The sequence below is a fragment of the Mytilus trossulus genome, chromosome 10 (genome assembly GCF_036588685.1).
Source record: "Mytilus trossulus isolate FHL-02 chromosome 10, PNRI_Mtr1.1.1.hap1, whole genome shotgun sequence".
Classification (NCBI taxonomy): Eukaryota; Metazoa; Mollusca; class Bivalvia; order Mytilida; family Mytilidae; genus Mytilus; species Mytilus trossulus.
Window position 1 is genome coordinate 66926856 of NC_086382.1, and position 26618 is coordinate 66953473.

General features: G+C 31.7%; 1 protein-coding gene across 1 annotated transcript; it reads right to left on the reverse strand.

Moving 5' to 3' along the window:
- Positions 1-2635: 2635 nt before the first annotated feature.
- On the reverse strand, positions 2636-26020 carry LOC134688097 (C-type lectin domain family 4 member E-like). The gene is made up of 6 exons (XM_063548566.1): positions 25915-26020; positions 18841-19283; positions 16676-16749; positions 16343-16430; positions 3112-3321; positions 2636-2643 (listed from the first exon to the last, which is right to left on the reverse strand). Exons 2-6 carry the CDS (start codon positions 19268-19270, stop codon positions 2636-2638), a joined length of 810 nt encoding a protein of 269 aa, XP_063404636.1. The 5' UTR covers positions 19271-19283; positions 25915-26020.
- Between the last annotated feature and the right edge of the window lie 598 nt (positions 26021-26618).

The following is a 26618-nucleotide window of genomic DNA, read 5'->3' on the forward strand; positions in this document are numbered from 1 at the left end:
AAAACTAGTTGTGACCTTAGGTGTTCCGAAGGTTGAGCAAATTCTTAACCATAGTTGTCATCTAGCAGCAATGTTGGTTATGATAATAATAAATACGAGATGTAACAATCGAGAAAATGAGGGCTAAATGTAATGCATAAAGAGTCTTAATATGTAAATATATGTCATTCAGGACGTTGAAATAAATTAATAAAAAGATAAGTATCACCCACAAATCCAAATCAAGAGAGCCGAGAACATGAGACATCAACCCAACGACTTCAACAACTTAGAGCCATCAAAAGGGCATTGAAGTCCGGAATGATTTTCGTCTATGTACTTTATGGGATATTTTTTCATTATTATGTTGTAATTGGAGGGCCACTTATAAGACTTCTGTGAACGAAACGTGCATCTTGTGTATCAAATTATAAGCCTAGTACTTTTAAGTGCTTTGTATACAGCGAACATCATATAATTGTTTATAATATATGTCGTGGTCCTAACCGATCCGAGATGTATCTTAAATATTTGTTGCCTTTAGTATTGATTGATTGATTGGCGTTTTAATGCCACTTACAGCACTGTTGTGTTTTACCTGTCGGCCAGTTTTTATTAATAGAGGGAGACGGAGTGCCAGGATCTAGAGAAAATCGAACCTTCGGTACAATATTCATATCACATCTCCTAAATTTAATACTACATGTAGCAACCAATACATAAAAAACCAAACTCATACTACTAAAAAAAAAAAAACCAGACAGATAAAACTGAAGGAGGTCACAAACGTCAAAATTATTCAATCGCGTAGTGGAATGAACTATTTGTGGATTCTTATAAAGTCTATAAAGCATTTGGAATTATTTTAAATTTCGGTCTATTTCTGATATCAACTTTACATACTTTTGATTTTTAATCCTGTCTGCTAACATTGCCCATGTGAAATTTTAAAATTGTTTGTATAAACATTAAACGACAAAAACATGTGACGTATATAATTTACGGACGTCATACACGCGAATCAATGAATGTGTTTGTAGATAGATGTTTTTGTGTTCTGTTGAATTGTTCCTTTTAAAATTGGTACACGATGATGACTGCTGTACCCATATTTTGACCATATTATTTATTATGTCTGTTTAGTTCACGCATCATTGTAAATATAACGATATTTGAGGAGACTCTCAACAAAGTGAGAGGTTTAGCGCTATAAAACCAGATTTAATGTCCCCCTTTTTACATTAGAAAATGCCTGTACCAATTCAGGAATATGACAGTTCTTGTCCATTCGTTTTTGATCTGTTTTGTCATTTGATTTTGCCATGTGATTATGGACTTTCAGATTGAATTTTCTCTGAGTCCAGTATTTTTGTGATTTTACTTTTGTCTATGCTATCAAACTTTACACATGTACAAATGTAGCACTGCTTCTAGTTGTCTGAATTCTTAATCAGATGAATAAACTAAGGAAATTTAAAAAAAATTTAAAAAGTCACAAAAATTAGCTCTTCTGTAAGTAAACAAAGTTTATAATAAAGACTTGAATATTACAATATATATTGTTATCATATGTGATCTAAAGTAATCAGGTCTTACTTTAAAGAAAATTAATCAAATGTAATCAATTACATTTGAATTAAGGTGTAATTGTAATGTAATCCATTACTTTTAATTAACAAAGTAATTGTAATTTAATTGATTACATTTTAGATTAATCGACCCAATCCCTGCACTGAAATCAAGTTCAGGTAATTGAGTGCCTCTGACATACAATATATGCACTTCCAAACACTTATATCAGCGACTATTTGAGGTAAATGTCAAATACGAACCTCATATCGCTTTGATGTATTCAATATTTAAAAGTGAGTTAAGAATTTTAAAACTATCAAAAGCTGCATGCCAAAATAAAGAGCTGCAATGAAAATTCAAAAGCCAAAATCCCTTACCAAAATTAGAAATCAAAGGATAAAACACATCAAACGTATAAAAAACTGTCTTGGTACTGTTATTTCTCCAGTAGATAATGGTTGAACAAAACTGGTTTTATAGATAGTTACACCCAACAGGTTGACAAACCATTTCCCGTCATGCTTGATACTGTAGTTTATATATTTACATCATATTTACATCATTGGTGGCGATCCAATGGACAAATATGTTGTACAGTTGTCAATGACTCAGACGTACTTATAAATATAATTATTTTCTGTGACTGTATCTTACATGAATTTGTACGATCCTTTACTATAGATAATTGAGCTGATCTGTAACAACAACATCTCCATGCCTTATATATCATGTACTGTAGTACGCCGCTAGATTAAAACTGACGAGGAAAGGTAACACACGGTCACTGAAAGCTTTATTATTGTAGAGCCAAGGTGGTCGTGTGGTCTAGCGGGACGACTGCAGTGCATGCAATTTGGTGGCACGATATCACAATAGCATTGGTTCGAATCCCGGCGAGGGGAGAACAATTTGCAAAAGCAAATTTACAGATCTAACATTGATATGTTGATATTTAGACGAGTTGTATTTACATCACAGTCACATAGAAAAGGTTCCTTATAACTTTATTTCATTTTTTCAACATTTGAAATAGAATAGTTTTGTGTTTTCTTTTGCTTCAAGTTTGTTTTCTTCTATACCTCATTTAGAAGCCTAAAAAGAAACAAAAACAAGGCAATATTCAGTAATATTTAGATCACATTAAAGACCTTTTAAGTTTTCAAAAAGATCTTTAAGAAAAGGGATAAGCCTTTTCTGTGTATATCAATTATATAAAGATTAAACACATGTTCATGTAAACATAAAATTTAGCAACCCATCTACCATGATTAAAATGATGTAAATGGCCACACAAAAAAAAAAGGATGAAAGGAAATGACTACCAATCTATAGTTAATTGTCTTCAAGAATAAGGATACAATGTGTGAAAAAGTGTTCAATGGTTTATAATAACGTAGTGTTTAGGATTAAATTTTTTGAACGTATTAGGACTAGACACTATCTTAGCACTTCGAAGCAAAGTTAGAAATATAATAAAGACGAATTAGACGAATAAGAAAATTAATGTTGTATAATTTTTTTTGATGCGCTACAGGAAACATTAATCAATATTCTACTTACAGAAATTGCTTTCACAAATGTAATAAGTACTGTAATCACAGTTGTTATCAAACCAATCTTCTTTACCAACATGTATCAGCACACAATTATTGTTTGTCCCCATGGCACCATAACCAGAAATCCAATTTGTAAACTCAGCTTTCGACTGATCATAGGTCCATCGCCACTCCCCTTCTTTAAGATCTGTCAATCCAATCCAGTAGTGATTACCTGAAATATAAAACGCTCTTTAATTGAAATGTTTGATGACTTAGTTCCCTTAAATATTATGAAAAATTTTTACATAATAAAAATGCCTGTACCAGGTCTGAAATATGATAGTTGTTTTCATTCGTTTGGTTTGTTTGAGCTTTTGGTTTTGTTTTTTCATTAGGTATTCTTCATTTTAAATTTTCCTCGGAATTTTTTATTTTACTTTTAGAACCGCGGACAGAGCTGAATGCACGGGGTCAACAAGCAGTTTTTCCTCCAAATATTTTCAGTTTTACGTTTTGATCACGTTGTATAGCGATTGCAGTACTCTCAAAAAGTAAGTTTGGTTGATCATTATCTACGCGTAAATAACATTAAATTTAAAGTTATTCAATGAATAAAAAATGCTTTTTAATTTTTGCATATTTATTATTTTTTAAATTCAAACGAATGGAATTGTTCATTTTTAAATGTTATGTGAAGCCTGTCAAACCAAGGTTACATTTATCGATATCTTAAAATGATTTAGCGTGAAAAAAATATAACTGGCACTTCCTGATATTTTCTGGTACAAAATATAAAAAAATATTACTCAGACCAATGTGATTCAAAATGACTTTAACATTGTTCAGAATATCACTACCGATGCCAGACAATCTCAACTTGACAAACTTTATAACATACTCAGCTTAATTCAATTTATCTTAAATCACATTGGTTTGAGTTATAAACGAAATAAGATCTCATTCAGTTGTATGTTGCATTAACAAAGGCTACAGTATTATACCGCTGTTCAAAAGTTATACATCGATTAAGAGAAAACAAATCCGGGTACAAACTAAAAACGAGGGAAACACATCAACTATAAGGGGAAAACAACGAAACAACAGAAACACTGAATTTCACTAAAATACAGATTAAAATGCAACACACAAAGAAACGTACAGGATATTTTAAGAAAAAATTGTTGGTTGAATATGGTTTTGCGATTAGCCAAATCTCGCGCTTTTATTGCAATGTTAAATATACAACTAAAATGACAACGTTTCATGGCATGAATACAGTACAAATATATGCAAAAATATTGAGGACAGAGAACTACACACATGAATAAATAATATAACCATTTTTATTTGCTTTTTGTAAATTAAGCTGAATATAATAATGTAAGATAGCAGAGGAGATATTTCTGTTTTAATTGGTTATTACTAGCCGGCTTATTTAAAGAGTGAGTTATTTATACTGTAAATTTATGATGTTTCTAGTGCTCATAGGTTCATAGTGTCCTACTGAATTAAACGATAAATTGTTGAAATTAGATAACATGTTTTCACGTGCAGAGAAACTTCACTTATGACCAATGCATGATTGTATTTCATCTTTCTTATTGGTCAAAGATTTTGCGAGGTTGGCACGAGTTCACGTGTAAGTGCGTTGTGGTCACTTCCTTTTGACATCATTTGATGTGTTAACTTGTGATTGGAATCAAACAATTTGTTAAAAATTCCGACAAACATGCCTCCCTTAATGTTATCTTTTGAAGTATATATGTTTATTTATGGGGCAGATTGTCCTCCCCACCTTTGTTGTTCTTGGTCAATTATTCAATTGATATGATATTAGTTGACGTAATTTCGTATTAATTATGTATTATTATTTCATATTAAATATGAACTTTTATGTCAAATGTTTTATTTGCAAAATGGATTTTTTTGCATTTTATGATTTTGAATAAAAAAATAAATAAATAGTATGTTTATGGTGTCTAGCTGTCTGTCTTGAAATACTACATTCCGACATGCTAACCACAGAATATCAACGAACACCTAAAAAACATAGGAGAACACACAAAAGCAGCACAACAGAACCACGAGCTGTCCGTCACACGACTGCATCAACGCCACAATAGTGACGACACAGCTAAATTTAAAAAAAAATCAAGATTGGGATTGTTATTATGTTATTTGGTGTATTGTTTAATAAATAAAAGCATATTAATACAGAATTCCGTTAGTAATGAGATAATTAATTGTATAAATAGTTATGTTGGTATTTCTTCTAAATCAAACTGTGTAACAAATAAATCGTGTACATATAATTGTATCGTGTACATATAATTGTCATCTGTATTCTGTTATGTTTTAACTTTGATGAACTTATTTGTACTATTGTAATTATATGTGTTTGAGGAATAAATAATTTTGAAACTATAATCTTATAAGTGACTTGGTAGATAGGTATTTTACATACAAATACAAAACTAAGAAAAAAGAGAATTACAACTTCAGACGATACGATATTTAACATTATCACATACTTAGACTAAATAACATATAAGTTTTATATTATATAGGAGTAGATTACCTTAGCCGTATTTGGCACAATTTTTTGGAATTTTGGGTCCTCAATGCTCTTCAACTTTGTATTTATTTGGCTTTTTTTTAACTATTTTGATCTGAGCGTCACTGATGAGTCTTATGTAGACGAAACGCGCGTCTGGCGTATAAAATTATAATCCTGGTACTTTTGATAACTATTACCGTATGAAAATAGCATTAAATTTACGTATATTTCATATTTTTGGAATTGGTGCTTAGCGGGCTGATATGAAAAGTTTTTCACAAGGTTCTATTGTTATCATATGCCTTTCCGTAACGTTATAGCATGGCATTCCGGTGATACTCGGCATATTCCGGAAAATACACCCCAATGCTACGTTTTCAGTGAAAAACATTACAAAGAAGTGTACAAAACAATAATTTGGATACTGAAAAGTATATTGTGAAAAATAATAATAATAAAAAAAACAACAAACAAATTATTAAATAAATGCATTTTTTAAAAGTTTCAAACATAATTTAGAAAGTTCCGTTACTCTTTGAACTTCTATTTGAGAGCCACGTAAAAGGATCAATATATGAATCTGTTATTTTTCTCCATTGTTGAAGCATATGATAAAAAGATCATAACATGTTATTTTTCATATCGCATGTATTATCACCCTTCGGTCAATATCAGCCCTCGAGCCAAGCGGCTCTTGGGCAGATATTGAACCTAGGGCTGATAATACATGCGATATGAAAAATGCCATGTAATAATCTAATACTATCCGATCAGAAATTCAAACACAACATCATAAATAAATACATGAGTGTTGGATACGGTGGCACGTTTTATAGCAATGCAAATTCACCCTCAGCAAAAACGGTATAATAAAGATTAGCTAATGTTCGGAATTTAAAAGACCAGACGATGCTGAAGGTAAAATCACAGTATTCCAAGGAAAATTCGATACGGAATGGCAAAATCAAAAGCTCAAACACATTTAATCTTATGTAGAAAATAGTGAATTGAACCTGGTTTGATAGCTAGCTCAACATCTCACTTGTATGACAGTCGCATCAAATTCCATTATACTGACAACGATACGTGACCACAACAAAAAGACATAAAATGGACAAATGTCAATAATACAGCAGTCAACATTGTGCTATAATCCTAATCACTCAAAAACCATACAAACATGTAATAAAGAAGCATAAAATGGTATACAGACGAAAGATATTTGTAAAAAAATTAAATGAATACACAAATACATCATAATACAATGACACAATGACGGGATGTATAAGTACAGAGCCACTCAATATAGTAAGTAAGTAAGTAAGTAATTAGTTTATTACAGTGTCACAATCTAACATTATACATAATATATTATACATCAGATAAAAACAGCATAAAAATATATTAGATTCCTGCCTTAAAAGACATATGAGACACTTTTACCTCATGCACATTAAATGCATACACAATTTAATACATTTTTCAAAAGTAAAATTTAAAATACAAAACAATTACTTCGTATATGAACCATTTTTAACTAAAAAGTACAAAAAGGGTAGAATTGATTTAAAAATCTTTAATAATATGCAAATAAATAATAATTAAAAATTTAAGTTCTTTAAAAGTTATAAATTTATCTTTCTCCTCTTAAACATCAAATGCAATGTTTTAGCTAACAAAAATTGAATTTCATCACAGCTCATAATATAATTAAATTTCTCTTCTACACTCAAGATAATAAAAACATAGTTTGATAAAAAGGGTGATTTTAAAAGTTCCTCTCTCAAGTCCGAATAAAAATTACAGTTCATTAAAAAATGTTGTTCAGTTTCAATCGTATTTCCATCACAAAACTGACAAATTCTTTCATTTAAAGGTGAAACTGGCTTGGCGTAACGTCCTGTTTCAATGGCGAGTGGTAATGAACCACAACGAAAGTTTGATAAAGTTCTACGATAGTCTCTAAACTTGACGGATTTCACATAACTGCTTGGCTGAAGATTACTTTTATACTGTTTGAACGTCCTAAGTTTATTTCCATTTTCACAGTTTCGATCGTTATGCACATCGCGTAGCCAATTTTCAGCATCCATAGTGTTTAACTTGTCCTTTACAATGTTAACTTTTTGTCGGATTGTCATATTTTGAGCGTTTATCAAAGAACTTAAGTCACTTTTTTCAATAAATTTCAGTACACGGGAATTCCACGAGCGCTGTATTGATTTACTCGATTCATGTATTATTTTAACTAGCCTATTTCCATCTAAATTTGTAACTTTAAAATACTGTCTCAAAACTTCGTTTTTTTGTTTAGTTTTTACCGTAGTCCATCCCATGTCTCCACGTATAGCTAGGTTTGAAGAGTTCTTAAAAGCACCTAGGTAGTATCGGCATGCTTTGTTTTGAACAGTTTCTAATTGTTTGTGTTCTAATATGCCCCAAATACTCGCTTCATATAATAAAACAGGTTGTACAAGGCTTTCATATAGTTTTGTAAAATATGTCATAGTCCATTCCGCCACATGAAATGAACTTTGTATAAAGTGCGGAGACAGCTCTACTGGCCGACTTTCTTATTTCCCTCACTGTAAATTTCCAATTTAGATGTTCATCAAGCCACAATCCTAAATATCGATATTTACTGCAAGAATCAATAGTTGTGTCTCCAAAGAGAAAGTTAAAGTTCGATCGAGGGGATGCGGGACAACGAAAATGTATTATTTTTGTCTTTTCAAAATTTAAACTTAATCTCCATTTTGAACACCAGTTGCTGACTACATTTAACCTCATTTGAAGGGATTCTTCATCTGGTGCTAGTAAAACAATGTCGTCAGCGTATAACAGGATAGACAAAATGCACGACTCATTGATCGGGATAACAAGATTCAGATTGTTTATTTCATCGACTAGATCGTTTACATACACAGAGAATAATATATTTTGCAGCCTTGTTTTACGCCCATATTAACGCCAAACATATCGGTCATATGGCCGTTTACTTTAACAGCATAGCGAACATCTACATATAGCGACTGTAGTCCTTTTAGAAACTTTCCATTTATGCATATTGTAATCAGTTTAAACCACATCATCTCTCTATGTACAGAATCAAAAGCTTTTTTGGCATCGATGAAACAAGCAAACGTTGATAGTCTTTCGATTTTTCTATTAGTTATAATACTTGTTAGAGAGTATAAATGTTCAATGCAACCACGATCTTTTCTAAAGCCGTTTTGTTCATCGGCTAAGATGTTATTTTCTTCTAACCAGGATGATAAACGTGTGTTAAGAATATCTGCATATAATTTACAGGGAATTGACATCAGAGCTATCCCTCGATAACCTAAAGGATCATGATAATCTTTGTCTGGTTTTAATATTGGATTAATGAGTATGTTGTTCCATGTCGCAGGCACAACACCATTGTCAAATGCAAACTTTATGATCTTGAATAGAATATTCACACACCAGTTGTTACGAAGAAATTCGGCACATATTTGGTCGAGCCCGCCGGCTTTATTAAGTTTTGCTCGATAAACAGCCTTCTCAACGTCATCATACGAAATATCATTATTTAAGATTTCCGAATCCTTTCCTGAAAGATTTATTATTTCATTTTCTAGTTGATGTTGGACAGTACATAGAAAGTCTTCGTCGTACTTACTATCAGTTACATTGAATAAATGTTCATACTTGCATTTCCATGTGTCATATACTGTTTTAATATCTTTACACACATTACCTTCTGATGTTAATACTTCCATTGGTATTGAAGAACGCCTGTCATTCGCTATTCCTAATTTACCAATTTTCTTCCAAAAGTCTCTTGTGTTGTTCTCTGTCGAAAGATTCAGTAACTCTTGTTGTTGTCGCAATTGATAACTTCGTTTTTCTTTCCTCAAAAATTTATCGAACTCATTTCTCGATGTAAGAAATTGTTCTCGCACACGTTTCTTTTTGGTACCACATCCTTTCCATTTCAGCCATACTTTTTCGTGTTCGCAGGTTTTATCCCACAGTAATTTGAGATTATCGTTCCAATATGGTTTGTATCTTGATTTTCCTTTTGACTTCCTGTATTGGTTATCTCCTTCTGATTTTTCACCTATCTTGGATTTCACTTCATCAGAAATAAGTTCAACAAAACAACCGTAGGCAGCATCGACGTCTTGTTTCACAGTTAAATTATTTTCGATGTTTTGAATGACTTGTTCTATTTTTACTCGTACCGTATCGTCATTTAAAAATTCGTTTGGTATGGTCCGAGATCTCGGTTTACTAGGAAGTGTTTGAATATCGGAGTAAGACCCTTGTGGTGTTTTATCTTGTTGATTAGCCGATTCTCTCTTGATAGAAACTGTAAGTACCGAGTGGTCAGGTATTTGGTTCATGTCTTGTAATTCTAATTCGTTGGTAATATCAGACATGATTTTAACATCAAAGTCAGTGCACATATGAATGTTTTCATGGGTTGTTATTATGAAGTCGACCACTGATTTACCTCGTTTCGATATACACGTAAAATATTGTTTTCCTTTTCTTCCATTGAGCATGCATAAATTACAGTCGGCTAGGAAATTTATTAATAAATCACCATTCGTATTTGAACTATAATCAATCACCTCTCTTGGTGTTACATCATCAACTCCTTCAATGAAATCTGAAATGTCTGAGCATCTCGAGTTGAAATCACCTACTATATACATTTGTCCAATGTTCTGATACATATATACCTGATTAGTAAGATCTACATAAAACTGTTCAGGGTCGTTTGAGCGGCTTGAGCCTTTTGGTGGTAAATAACACACACATACACAAAAAGTTTCCTGTTCATTATCGAAATTTAGCCAAAGAATGCCTTCGACGGTTTTATCTAAAATTTTAACCTCATATTTCTCTTCAATACTACTTTTTACAAATATTCCCGAGCCACGCTTCGCTTTATGATGCTTAGTCAGTCTGTTGTGTCCATAGAATGTATAACCGTCTATATCGAATTTGTTGTTTCCAACTAAAAAAGTTTCACACACACAGAATATATCAAAGTTCAGTTGTTCTAAAACACAATGTCTAAATTTATAATTTTCCCTGTCAGTGTGTTGTGACCACCCGCCGACATTCCATACACCAAGCGTTAGTTCCTATGTTCTTTTGTATGGGTTATGATTTCTTTGGAAGTTTGTCACTAGCTTTCCTTGCAAAATTTTGTAGTTCATTTTTCCAATTTCTTGAAGTATAGTGCGCATATTAGAGTTTTGGACCCTTGTCTCGTATGCAACATCACTCTCAATATACACGTTTCTATACTTTTGTGTTTTTCTGAGTTCCATTTTTTTTCCAAAACTGTTGTTTTGTCTTGTTTTGAATTTAATCTTACCACTACTACACCTGGACGGGGACCATTTGATTGCTTTCTTTCCACCTTTTCCACTGTTACGTCTCTTAGCTTAAGTCCATCTCTGATCATGGAAATAACATTGTTTTTTAACAGTTATTGTTGGGTGTTTCATTTTTATCATTGGGTAACATTTTAATGATCAAATTTTTCCCTCTGTCAATTGTGTCCAAGTTTTTTTATTTCACGACGGATGCATACGTTTTTTCCACCGAGTTAAGTTTGTTTTTCATAGTGTCAAGTTCAGTTCTAATTTCGCTCTTAAAGTGGTCTATTTTGCTATCGAATTTCCGGTCCATCACCGAAACTAACTTCTCAGTTATCTTTACTTCAAGCCTATTTTCTAAATCTGTCATTTGTTGGGATAGTGTAGAGACAGCGGACTTCAATTCTAGCGAAAGCCCAATTACAAGTGATTTAATGTCAAGTTCATTGAGTGATTCGTCATTTATGTTAGGACGGTTGTTTTCGATACAATTTCTCTGTTTTTTATTTTCATACTTAATTTTCTCCAAATTAGAGTCAATATCAGATAGCTCAGATATATTACGCTTTCTTGATTCGTTGCATGTACTTTTTGGTAGAGTGTTAGAATTTTCCGTATGTACAGTGGCTTCAACTTCAACGTTTTCCATAACTGAATATTTTCGTGTTATATTTCCGGAAACTTTTCGTAGTCTCTCCGATTACAATTTCAGTATGTGTTTACAAAATTTATAGCCCGTGCCTATGTGTGGGCTTTGTTTAACAGATGAATAATTGCATATATTGTTTGTTTTGTGTCCTCTTTACCTTCTTTATAATTGTCTTTTGCTGATAATTGACAAGTTATCACATATACACACTTACAATATGCAAAATATCAATTTTCTTCTCAGTGATTTAACGTACTAGTTGTTGACTTTGGTGCGCTCGATTGTAACGAAGAAACAAAAAAGGCATATAAAGTACATAGCAAAAATGAAAGACGAGCAACTTACAAGTTTTCGAAGTAACACCAAAAGGCATATACGGTCCGTGTACCACTTATCAATTCAAAGTTTTAAAAAGATTTGAAAATTTAGATTTTTGGAATTTTGATCAAAGTTTTAAAATATCAAAATTTCAAATTGTGTTGAAGTTTTGAAATTTGAAATTTTAACCAAATTATTAAAATATCAAAATTCTAAATATCGTTTATAAATTTGATAGTTTAGAAATTTGATCAAACTTTTGAAATACTAAACCTAACGCGCAATTTTGATTATTTCACTTTTTGAAAGTTTGATTTTTTAAATGTTTGCTTAAAATATCAAAATAGAAAAAGGGCAATACGAGGGATACCTGTAAAAGCGAAACGAAATAAAAGCGGAACGAAACGAAACAATATGAATTAAAAACATACTGATACCTAAAAGTTTATGTATGAAATAAAACGGACAGTTGTAAGCGGTGTAAAATTGAATGACAAAATTAATATTAAAAGAAGATAATTTATTTAAAAACCAGACGTACGGCTCTGATTGACCATTTTACCTGCTGGTTTTTCAAGCACCCATATTTTAGGAGAAACAGGAGTAACAGTAAAAACTGAACAACTCGAAGTAGGTCAAATAGTATGGTTATGTTGAGCATGTATACATTATCTACTAAACTCTAAGCCATAAAAAGGCCCAATACACGATGTATTATCTCTTTTGATTTCATGTTTTTTCTGATTTGCTTTACAACTTCTTACTTTCTGCAATCATGTTGGCTAAAGAATATATCATTTCATGTACAGAATGAAAGATCATCTTAAACGTTTTTATCTGTTCTTTGTAAGTTGTTTGCCCTAAATATTCAGCTTTATGCGTTCCGTAAGAAGGTCGATCAAGAAAAGCGCTTCATGATACTGAATGCATGTTGTCCTAATTAAGGTTGTGCTAGTCCATAGTGTGGGAGGTTTTTAATATAATCTTATTTACGCTGAAATTAAGACGGTACTAAGATCCAATATCAGCAAATTGGAGCCAAGATACTGTTACAAGGTATCTACAAAAACTCATCATAGATGGATACCAGAATATAAATTTTGCCAGTTTTTGCGCCAGACGCGCGTTTCGTCTACAAAAGACTTATCATTGACATTCGAACCAAATTTAGTTAAAAAGGCAAATAAAGTCAAATAAAATTGAAAAGGCCAAATAAAGTAAACTTTTAAATCCAACGTATAGCTCTGGTTTTGTAAAAGCTGAAACCTTTCATATCATATACAAACGTATACCATAAACATTATTTTCACGAGCATTCATATTTATGTAATAGTTACCGCTGTACTACATTAAGCACCCAACTTGCATTCATGTTTATGTAATAGTTGCCGCTGTACTACATTAAGCACCCATCTATCCTGTTGTAGGTGTCGGCATTTTGAAAGTTGAAAATTGTGTTCAAAAGTTTCTATCAGCGATAAATGGTAATCTTTTGGGGAACCAATATTTAGATAGTCCCTGTTTTTTTACTTGATACTACCACTAGGGGCTTCGATAATTAGACATTAAAATATTCTGATCCCCAATTTGATGATATAATATTCTGTGCCAGCAGAGGACAAAAGAAAAATTATCCATGCCTTTTAGTGTTGAATTTTGAACCAGACAAGTTGATTAATAGCGATGAAAAACTTAATAGAATTGTTAGCGCTTCGACAAAACAACCTCACCCCACATTTAAAGTTAAATGATTGCTACCTTAAAGACACCGTTTGGACTGGTTATCATACACGTAGCTCCATTATAGGTTCTAAATCAACCACTGTTTTATAATAGTAAATAAAAGGAATAGATTTTTTTTTTGTATTAAAGGATATTATTGTCCCGTATTTGCATTTTGTTATTTGGGTATTTTTAAGTTATCGTACGACATTCGACTTTGAGCAACCTAAAAGTACACATGTACATCCAGTCAGAATGGGGCGTGCAAAGAGAAGCCACACTGTCAGCTGCATGTTGGATTTTTTTCCATTTTTTACCGTACACCAATGTTGCTCTCGAAAAACCAGTACAATGTAAAACGCTGAATTTTAAGTAAAGAATTCACCTACGGAACGCTGAAACTGAAATTTGAAATTCAAGAAAAATAAGAACGAAACAATTAAAGAAGTGTTTGACCAAAGTGAAGTTAAAACATATTTAAATCCATCTATCAGGGCAACTTTGTGCTCGGAAGTTGAATCTTACGTTTCTTCGTAATTTGTATGTAAACAACCTATTTTAAATTATCGATTTTTTGTTGCTGCCAGTGACCAATATATCATGAATGTTCCGGAACAAATTAGCAATAAATGCAACAGGGAGAGAGTGTGCATAATGAAGACATATAATACCTTTCAATCAGTTTAATTGAGGTCTGGAGCTGGTGTATGACAGTAACTGCTAGCCTTATATATAGTAGTCCTTTGTTAATTTATTATCATTGTCATGTTGATTAGTTCTTAGTTTGTTTCCTATTCTGACATAGGACTTGTATTTCTTATTGAAGTGCGTTTTACTGTTCGTATTACTGTGTGTTTTTCATTCTTTATTGGCTTGAGGTTTAGGGGAGGGTTGTGCTCTCACGAAACATGTTAAACCCCGCCGCATTTGTGCGCCTGTCCCAATCCAGGAGCCTCTGTCCTTCTAAGTCTTGTATGATTTTGATTTTAGTTTATTGTTATATTTCGAAGTTTAGTATTACGTCTATAATCACTGAACCAGTACACTTTTTTGTCTAGGGGCTAGCTGAAAAACGCCCAGCACAACTTTCATTGCGACGCTATATATTAAGTATTCCTTGCGTATCATTTCTTGGAACTGAAATGAATAATTTTTTCTGGATCTACCTTCATCAGGAACGTCAAAAAGGCGAATAATACTATATGGTTTACTGCGAGTTGGTCATTTTTCACTGATACTTCTAAATGTTGGGCACTGGGAACACAAAATAACTTTGAATTATTTATCTCAAACGCTAACCTTATATAAGAGATTTAAATCCACGTAGTTGATTCCGGTTTTAATAGGTTTAATTATATATATTTTTTTGATAGATGCACAACCTTAAAATTTCAGGATACTGTTATCCCATGTGATGTCTAATATGTTTCATAAAAAAACCCGACTTCTTCTTTTCATTATTTATTTGTTATTAAGAATGAATTGATATATTTCATGCTATTTATTTATAACTAAGAATAGTTCTTAACAGAGCCGTGTTTACATCAGTGATTATAGGTACCCCTCTTGTCGCCCCTTTATATTTTTGATATTTTAAGCAAACATTTAAAAAATTAAACTTTCAAAAAGTGAAATAATCAAAATTGAGCGTTAGGTTTAATATTTTGAAAGTTTGGTCAAGTTTCTAAAATATCAAATTTATAAACGATATTTAGAATTTTGATATTTTGATAATTTGGTTAAAATTTCAAAATTTCAAAACTTTAACACAATTTGAAATTTTGATATTTTAAAACTTTGATCAAAATTCCAAAAATCTAAAATTTCAAAACTTTTTAAAACTTTGAATTGATAAGTGTTACACGGACCATATACACAAAGCACATTAGCAAAATGAAAGACAAGAATACAAGGATATCATAAACAATAACATGAATAATTACAGAAAGACAGAATGTACAAGTACATTCAAGTATCTTAATACCAATTATTGGTAATCACAATCTAAGACGTTGTAAGCATACCCTTAGTTAGTTTAGACACATACACATCGTATGGATCAACACATTCTTGATGATGTTCATAACATTTACGTAGTGTCGTGTTTAATCTTTCCTCCTCATACCTTTTTTGGAGCAGTTTTCCGTAGGGAGCACACTTCTGTATATGAATACGTAGAGTGTGAACATGTACGAGCATAATGTATCAACTGAGATATGTAAACACCATACGATGAGAAAGAATGTATGTTACTGCTGAGAAGAGTGAAATTGATAATTGGGAAGTTGAAATCGTCACGTTTGTCATAGATTTTAGTGTGAAGTCGTCCATCTTTGACAATATTGAGGAAAAGATCAAGGTATGATATTCTCCTGATTACGAAAATATTTACACATAAGCAACATGTTGATGAAAAGTCGAACTACCCTATCCATATTTTTGACATTTTGTACCAAAAAAAAACCTAAACAAGAAGAACCAGTCAACTTTTTTTCTCTGTTAACCCTTTGGTTGAGATTTGATGGTTAACTGTAATGTCGTATGTCGTATCAGAAAAAAGTAGTTTGAATAGTTGACTAACATCAGTTTTACAGGTTTTCTAATAGTGACATTAAAAAAAACTTACCACTTTTTTCTCTGTTTGCTGCAATGTTACTGTTTTCTTCTTTGTCATCAATTTTAACAATATATCCTCCAATGTCTCTACATTTTCTCTGTTAAAGAATAAATTTCGCTAACTAATTGATTCAGAGAGTAAATCATTGATATGCATTACAATGCGACTATACTTATAGTTTAATATAGTGTAACTTGTTTTTTTTAATTTATTGTGCTAATCATTACAACAGAACGGACGAAACCTCAACAAATGATTTTTTCTTTTAAAAGCAATTAACTGCTGTTAGTATAATGTAAAATGACAAATTATTTGTACATGTAAAACAATGTTTTCACTCACTTCCGCCGTAAACCAGTATGCTTTGTCGGAACTGTAATAGTAGCAATGACCGTTATATTTGTACCATTTTGTTTCTGAAATAAAATCAGATAAATATCTGATTAAATTGAAATAATTCATTTACATATAACCATCCGATTTTGGTTGTACATTTAAAGTATATAACTTGTGTAAGAAAACGATATCGATTGGGGAGGAGACAATGAAATCAACTAGTGAAAGAATGAAATTTTGGCCAAAATTCACTTAAATTCCAGTATCGTGTGAAAATCTTCTTCACCATTAAGAAAATCTGTCCTCTAGCAGTCACCTTAAATTTGAAATCAAATTAAAATAGATTAAAAAAAGCATAGAATTTCGTATAAACGAAGGAAATGTATTCCGTGTGCCAGCGTTTCAGTGTTACTTTAAGATTGCTTTCTAAAAACCAAGGTTTGCCATGTGGAAATTTAAAAAAATATATTCCTTTTTGCCTTGATTTGCCTTGAAGATTGTGAACAAATATGACGCAGAACTACTACAAGTTTCTTTCTAACATTTAGATGGTAATCATATAGCAGTCTATTTATCAAAACAAATAAGATTATATCTGAACACCTGCTTTTTTTTCATAACGGTAGGCAAGCGGAAATTCTAGTCGAAGAGCATTTGAAATATTTAGACAAGTCTTGACACGCTATCTAGTACTTCGTATTAGAAGAAATAATCAATTTGACTTTGTCTCGTGTTACACGAAATTATTAACTGAACTTTGAACTCCTCTGGTTAGTCTTATAAACGCCAGATATCTTTAAAATTAATGAGGAGTTTTTTCGCCAAATCATACACATGAATCGTGGATAATAAGTGTTTGACGGCAACTCCATGCATACCAAAGATGCTTTACAATTTGAAAATTAATCCATTCCTATCAATTTGTGTATGGACATGTTCCGGACCATATGAGTATTTGGACCATACGCGTATGGTCATGACCATATGGGTATATACTCATATGGTCCGACCATACGCGTATGGTCCGACCGTACGCGTATGGTCGGGGTAATTAACAGGTTTACTTCTTGTTGTCACGTCATTAAAAAGACACTACCAGTTTCACACAATGAATTTCATCACTAGTCAAAACTACAGTAAACACTTTTTTTTCATTTTTCGATGTGTTATTACGAGTGAATGGCAAAATGTCGACCTGGAAAGATAACTTCCAAAAATATCTTAATGAACTTTTCACAAGAAATCAATTGTTTTACTATAAACTGACGTAAAAGTCGACAGGATAAAGATTCTAATAATTTGCTTACTTTTGAGACTTTATATAATTAGCATTTATTTAGCAGTGCAATATTCAGAATTTTTATACTAAAACGTGTTTTTGTTGTTAAAAAATGAATGACGTAACCGACAAGGACCCTAGTTTAATTTTCTAAGTTGTCTGGTGATATGATGCACTTCAGTCTTGTTACGATATTGGAGATCTAGAGCTTTTTAAAAACATCGTAGACACATCGGAATGACCCAGGAACCAAGAACAGCTATGGTACCGTATGGAAGCCGGTAAATGTCACCCTACGCATACAAGCAAGAATACCATAAACGATGAAAAGTAGCTTTGTCATAATTATTTATTGCTATTTGAATTGTAAATACATGTAGAAATCATTGTTTTTATAAAGTTTTCTAATGCATATTATTGAAAAACAAATACCTCTATGGTCCAAATACTCATTTGATCCGGCCCGTTAATAACCAATCGAGTATCGTACTCATATGGTCCGACCATACGCGTATGGTCGGACCATATGAGTATTCGCATATGGTCATGACCATACGCGTATGGTCCAAATACTCATATGGTCCGGAACAGACATATACACAAGCTATACTTTTATCAAATCTAATTATGACAATTTGATACCGTGAAGAATGAATCAAAATATCATATTCTGTTGTTGTTTAGCATTCAGACTCATAAATCGGAAACAAACTGACAATGTTATTGTAAAAAAGGAAAAAGACAAACAGACCAACAACAGTAAACAAAACTCAACAAAGAATTTCAAAGACTGAGCAATATGAAGTCCGCCAAAAACTGATTCCAGGTGCTTCAGAGCATAGGAATCTTCAATTCAAAAACCAGTTTCAATAGTTTAAGTGCATGTACTTACTGCGAAAATCTTCACCAAGAACTTTAAAATCTGTGTCAAGTTTCTTTATCTTTTGACCCATGATATTAAGACTTTCTTTAAACATATCTAGTGTCTTTTTGTTGTCATTTTCAAATTGCTTTTCAAGGTCTTCTAAATCAGTGTCAAGTTTCTTGATCTTTTGGCCCATGGTGTTAACAGTGTCTTTTAAATCAGTGTCAAGTTTCTTGATCTTTTGGCCCATGGTGTTAACAGTGTCTTTAAACGTGCCCAGTAACTTTTTATTATCTTCTTCTAGTTTATTAGTAGCATTTCCAATATTTTCCTGTACATCTGTCAGGGCTTTCCTTGATTTATCAAAGTCTTCCTTGGCCTCATTAGAAAGACAGGTTTGACCAGCGGCATGTTTGATAACCACAACCAGTAAAGTAAACTGGACTACAAACACCATAGTTTTTAACAATCTTCAAAAGAACGAAATAAAATTAACGGTACCAACTTTCTTGCACCAGATGCGCATTTCGACAATACATGTCTCTTCAGTGATGCTCGTGGCCAAAATATTTGAAATCCAAAGCTTATATCAAAGATGAAGAGCTTTAGTCATTCATTTAATATTTCTATCTTAACAAGTACTAGTATATGTTTTGATTGTCATTGATTTATTCGTGTAGAGATAGCGCGAATACAAAATTCCAATACTGTATCTATGATGAGATCATTTACTAACGTGCTAGCACCATTTAAAGGGTTTAATTGTCATGTGTGTTCTTGTGCATTAACGAATCATTTCAGTGGAAATGTTGTGTAACTAGCTGCTTTCCAGCTAAATTAGCATCTTATAAATAACGCTCCATTCAAATAACACACAAAAACAAAATTTATGAAGAAAGATAAACATATTAGAAATAAAGTTAAAAAAATTAGGATACATAGCAATCAGACAGCAATCCAACAAAAGGCATTTAGAATGTACCTCATTATCAGAAGTGAATACAATACAGTCAATAATGTCTGCGAAGTAATCGTTCCAATCTAAATGTGAACATATTAATCAGATATAAATTACAGGATATGTTGAAATGTGGGGTTACATTATTGACAACACGTTAAAAATCAATATAGGAAATTTATGCAAAGTCAACTTCTCCTTAAGTATTGGAGCATTTGTTTATCAAAAAGTTCATATGTCATTTCAGAGATGACCAAAGATGTCGGCAGATGTGCAATGGTTGACATATTTTATAATTGCACATACAGCTTTAATTCAATAGAGCCATACAGAAAGGTAACATAGTTGAAATTGCAGTAACAAATAAATTTCTTAGATCGAATAACCTAAATAATCAACTAACACCATTGCTTAAGAAAGATACCCCTCTGAAGCACCTGGGAGTTTTTGGTAGAATGCATGTTTCTGAGTCCATGTTTTGCTAATCAATTGAAATATTTACTTAAATTTAAAGTCGTTTACGAAATGGCAAAAAACAACTGTCATATTCTTGACACATAAATTTTAAAGGTTGACTTTCTATGTCAGAAGAGGGTTGGATAATTCAATTTTAATAATTGACTTTGTATCTTACAAGAGAACTACAGTAATCAATACCAATTCATCCAGTACTAGAATAAGAAAGTTTCATGACACGACAACTTATCGTATGAATTATAACTGTTTTATTAATGAGCATTAAAATTTTGTTTAGTTTCCAAAAATATCTATGACTGTTTATACCATTTTCTTTATAAATCAATAGAACACTTTTAACCAATATTGTGTCGTCAGCCTATTCATTTACCGTTCTTTTCTCTGTTGATAACATGAACTCACCAAATTATATTCATTTAACACTAGTAATTTGTTAGGGCCCTTTATAGCTTGCTGTTCGGTGTGAGCCAAAGCTCCGTGTTAAAGACAGTACCTTGACCTATAATAATTTACTTATATATATTGTGACATGGATGGAGAGTTGTCTCATTGGCACACATACCACATCTTCCTATCCAGTCTCTGGAAGAAGCGTATCGATAAAAACTGTTCTTATATCACATAGCGATATTGTCTAATATCAATTGTAAATATGCAGACATTCCATGCGGAAGATGTTGTTTTCGGCAACGAAAAATTAAGAAAATACTAACTTTAAAACTTATTGTTCAAATATAAACAACAATTGAGTCTAAATATACATTCAGAAGTTAGTTAGAAGCTAAAGTTTATGTCCGTGTAAAAATTGAAGTGCTGTGTTTTTCTTATATACATAAATAAACAATGCAATACTTTTAAATCATCAATGCGATACTTTTAAAATATCATAGCGGTGTTTTTGTTATATCAATATAAGTACTTATTATTATTTTAATATTTGACTGCTGTACCCATATTTTTACAATTTTACCCATTACGTCTGTTTTGTTTACGCATCGTTGTAAATATGACAGAATTTTATGAGACTGTCATACATGTGAGAGGTTTAGGTCTATAAAACCAGGTTCAATCCACCATTTTCAAAATTTATAAATGCCATTACCATTGGGGTTTAATAAACAATGTCGTAATCAAATAGCTAAGTATATATCAAAATTATTGTTCACATATATAACATTTTTAGCAAATTTTATAATGAACGCACCGAAATAATATATATCTGATATGCTCGCAATGCATGCATGGAAGACTTTCTTTATCATGATAACACTGAAACTAACTTGTGACAAAGATGAATCATACTGTCCTCGTTCAGATCGATTCGACAAAATCTGACCTGTACTTTTGAATCTCCTTTTTTTTTGTACAAATTAGACCGTTGGTTTTCCTGTTTGAATGGTTAAACACTAGTATTTTTTTTTGTTCCTATAGAGCGTGGTGTTCTGTTCGCTGTGAGCCAAGGCTCCGTGTTTAAGGCCCTACTTTGATCTATAATGGTTTACTTGAAACAAATTTTTAGACTTAGTTGGAAAATTGTCTCATTCGAACTCATGCACCATCTTCTTATATCTATAAATCTTTCCTCTTATACATAACTGCTTTCCAGTCCTCCAAAAACGTAATTTGGGTGCTGAATCTTTTGTACAGTGCAATATGAACTAGCACACTTCTAAAGCTTTAACGATAAAGACAGTTATGATGGTACAAGAATGATTACGTCAATAAAAATACCAAATAAACAACACTGAAAGATCTAAATTTATAATTCTAGTATGACGTGCTTCTTTCGCTTTATAAACAACACTGTGACAAAATTCTCGATATATCTATACTTAGCGCAGACTCAGAGGTATAGATAATAATGGCTGTTACAATATACTTCCCACGTAAATCTACATGTATTGGAACCTATTTGCAGACCCTTTGCCGATTTTATTGTTTTGAAAAGTGCAATTAAAAAAAAGACAAAATAACTGTTATTCTTATTTGGATGCATAATAAAAAGAAGTAATGCACAAGAGCTCGGAGAAATCAACAGGATAAAATTCGAATATCACGGCCCAATCCATGTGTAAATTTCCAGCAATCTATGGCTTCCATGAATTATTTCTTAAATATAGAAAAGATGTATACACATTTGGATTCGAGCGTCACTGATGAGTCTTTTGTAGACGAAACGCGCGTTTGGTGTATATACAAAATTTAGTCCTGGTATCTATGATAAGTTTATTTCTAACGTCAACAGACATTTACATCTTATTGATTTGTTTTCTAAACATTTTTTTTAGTATTCATTGAAGAAATGAATTAATAACAAGCGATACGGATTATTATTTTGCATTAAGAAATGTTGGCGTATTTATACGATCGGTTACTAGTCAAAAACTAAGGTCAAATCTCTGTGGCAACAATACATCGGAATGTCCTCTCGGTCGTCGCGATGTAAAAACAATAACGGTACCAATTTTCCTGCACCAGATGCGTATTTCGACAATACATGTCTCTTCAGTGATGCTCGTAGCCAAAATATTTGAAATCCAAAGCTTATATAAAAGATGGAGAGCTATAATCCAAAAGGTCCAAAAAGTATAGCTAAATCCGCAAAAGAGCGTCCACGCGGCGAGCTGATTATATAATAGAGAATTGATAAGAAGTAGTGGATTCGTAAACGTTTATCAATTCTCTAGCTTAACCCATTCCTAGTAAAACGACTATCTGTTTCATGATCTTACAATGAATCAACTGAATTTCATGAAAATATTTCCGGATTTTGTCTTTTTTATTGTCTAATAGCTGGAACTGACTAGATCCACACGGTTCACGTTTATATTATACTTAATATAAGTTCAATTTAACTGAAATGTGTAGTTATCTTCCCTTTTTGTGACCAGATTTTGTATTTGTATTAAATGATCAATTCATTCAATGTTGAATATTTACAAATAATTTATATTGATTAGATTTTAGTATTTATAATTCATTCAAAGAGACATATAACTAATATATTGATTTTTTAAAATCTTTTTTGGAAAGTTTAAATGTTTTAATTACCAACATTTAAAAACCTTTAATATTTATATATATAGTATTTAGCAATTTAGAACACACCTTCAATAAAAAAGATAAAAAAAAACACACATTCTAAATTACTAAAAACACTCACATTGACACCACTTCACTAGTTGTTGATAAAATACATACTTTGATTGGTCATAATTGAAATATTATATATACGTTTTGTTAAAACTGGTCCCCTTTCATTTTGTTTCAATTTTTTTTAACGTTTTTGCATTTGTCATCCATCGTCAATCAGTTAATGAACTAGTATTATTTGTGGTACGCATCCTAAAACCCAAGCAGAATTGCTTTTGCTTCAAATGTACAATATATAATGATGTCAATTTTGCATTGTGTCATTTTTAAAAGTTGTTCAAAGCCGTGATCGTCTAGTCGTTGGCACCGAAAGATAAAAATGTGATATTAACAGTGCCAAGTTCAAGCCCAGTACCCGGAATTATTTTATTTTTGTAATGTTTTTCTCTACCAAAATATTGTTTTTAATCTTAGAAGTATCTATATTACAATTTTACTCTAAAGTTGACGATTTTGTTTCTGGTTTCACAGTCAAAGAAATAGTTTTACAGTCGTATTTAATCACACTGTATTCACATAAGAGTCAGTTAAATGTTGATGTTTATTTGGACCATTTATAATCAAACAAATGTTAAGTGATCATGAGTATGATATCATTATAATCATAAAACCAAAAGATGATGAAAAGGGGAAAGACGTTGTACCTTAAAACGGATAAGTGTAGTGTGTACCTGGATGTTTATTTATCAAGGAATTGTACTAGAAAGTAATAGCTACAGTTCCTTGATTTCATAGTGTTTATATATTTCATTAGATAAAAAAAAAGACAGAAATACAGTTTATTGACATGCATTGACAGATATACGCTATAAGAGTGATATTCAAATAACAATTTATATCCGAACTCATGGTCTAGTGGTATCATGCATAGACTACAGACTTAACAGTCGAAATACGCCCGAGTTCGAACATAAATTAGTCACTCGTTTTTGAGAGGACAAAATGATTTAGTTAAAAAAATGATATAAGTTATCTTAATAAGTTAACATGGTGGTCAGTGGATTCTTGAAAAATAATCCACCGTTAGAACAATAGACTGACGTCAGAGAAATGGGTTAAGTTCATAGAGATATCGATTTACCATCGGGGAATGTCTTTGATATACAAAAATAACTGTTTTTCTTCTCAATATTTTTTTCTATGTTGATAATAAATACATTTTCTGTTTCACAAGATTTTTGATTTTCGTTCTATCTGAAGTTGTTCAATTTATAGTCTGAGGCTACTCAGTTGGTATCTTCAAAGTTCGGGACATCGGCATTTGTACATTTTAATTTGTTTGGAATATTTATTTTACCATTTGAATATTTTTTTGTTATTTGGAGCTGTATTGGATTGGATTGTTTGAATGAAAGTTTCTTTTTCTTTTAAGTAATGACATTTTTTGTTTATTTCGATATTACCCATGTGGATAGGCTATAGCAGTGTTACCTCAAGGGCGGATCCAGCCGTTTCTTAAGGGGGGTTCCAAACCCAGGATAAATAGGGGTTCCATACCCAGGATAAATGGGGGTTCAACCATATATCCTCATTCACATCCATTAATCGGCAAAAAAAATTGAGTTTCAAACCCCCGGTACCCCCCCAATAGACTGAACAGGTTGTTAACACTTTCAACTATGAATAGGGTCAAGCAACATTTTCGAAATGATAAGTCTATGTAAGCGTTAATTTTGTTACAGATACGAAATTTTAGTGATATTGATCCTAAAACATTAAGCCGGTCATGAACTAAGACTGTGAATTATATTTGCGGTTTTCTTGACATGCATTGTGACGTTTCATCGTATTCATTTTATATTAGAAAACTATAGCAGTTATATTAGAACAGTATCGCATTCATAATTTTTTTATATTAAAAAAGGACCGCTATGATATAAAACAAACATCGCATTGATATAAGATAATATAGCAGTATCTTTGACTTATAGGTGATTTTGGCTTAGTAAACAATTGAATTCATCTCAATTGCATTCCACTGAATTTGCTACGTGATATTTATTGAATTGTACACCTACAAATGATAAATCTTGCATTTATGTTTCATTTATTCAAGAATTCAATTTTCTCGTTTAAATACACCTTGCTTGTTATTAAATAAAATAATTAATGGAAATTATACAGCAGATGTATGTCGTGTTAAATTTCATCCTGTTTTAAAAAAAGAGTAATTACTTAATACCGATAAATCTGCCTTTCTTCGTACAATTGCTAACATTCGTTTGAAATTTCCAACAATGCAACTCGTTGATATAAGACAATATCGCTCGTTGATATAAGAAAAGTTTTCAATCGAATCGCTTCTTCAATCGACTGCTATCTATAATCTTAATTATTATCATTAATACATATTGACCCATCTCTGCAAGTGAAATAAATAATAAACCAATGATATTTTAAATATTTGTTATTCTTTATACATGTATGCTTTATTTTCAGTTAATGATATAATTTAGATAAAACATAAATTATCGGTATCAATATACAAAAAAGAATTATATCTCGATTCTTACCGTTTTGTTGATTCAGCTAAAATCCTTCGATTTCTAAATGTTTTCTAAAATTTAGATAAAAATATAATAATTAACTGCGTATATCAAAATAAGTCGGATAGTTCTGGCTGCCTATCACAACTTTAAGAATGAGGAAAGAGGTTGCGTGTTCATTATAAGTATCATAACAATAAATTTTGATATATTCCTTGTTAAGATAGTGTTTAACCAATGGCCAATTAAATTAGTAATTAATTGACATATCTTGATAGCACCTTCTCAACATTCTGTAATCTAATCGATTGGGGTATAAGGACAGCTTACGCCCTGTCTACACGTGATTGTCTTTTGATTTGTCTGATAAAATGAACAAAATGATTTAATGTTATCATTTAACCTTAGTAAAAAACTAAGATAAGAAACAATTCGTGTTTAAAGTTTTGGACACGGACCTCACAGTACTTAATCTATATATGGAGCAGAGCATAACACACAGTCGTGTAATACAGGAATAACAGTTATGTATCTGAATAGTGACCACCGTCAAATTCAAATTTAATAAGGAGAGGAGTCTTAAATACTCGCGTACATTTATCTCGTTTCCTTTCCTTTTCAGTATTCGCCGACATTGTGCAAAGATATAACTGTCCACATTATAGCATATACATAAGAATCTGTGGATAATTTTCATTTATAAGGCCATGGAAAATCTGACTGATTTCAGC

Excerpts from the sequence above, each read along its gene's own strand:
- LOC134688097 (XM_063548566.1), bottom strand. The coding sequence starts at position 19,270 with ATGGTGTTTGTAGTCCAGTTTACTTTACTGGTTGTGGTTATCAAACAT. Across the intron at positions 16,431-16,675 it reads CATACTGGTTTACGGCGGAA|AGAAAATGTAGAGACATTGG; the intron begins GTGAGTGAAAAC and ends ATTCTTTAACAG. Across the intron at positions 3,322-16,342 it reads AGCAAACAGAGAAAAAAGTG|GTAATCACTACTGGATTGGA; the intron begins GTAAGTTTTTTT and ends TTTATATTTCAG.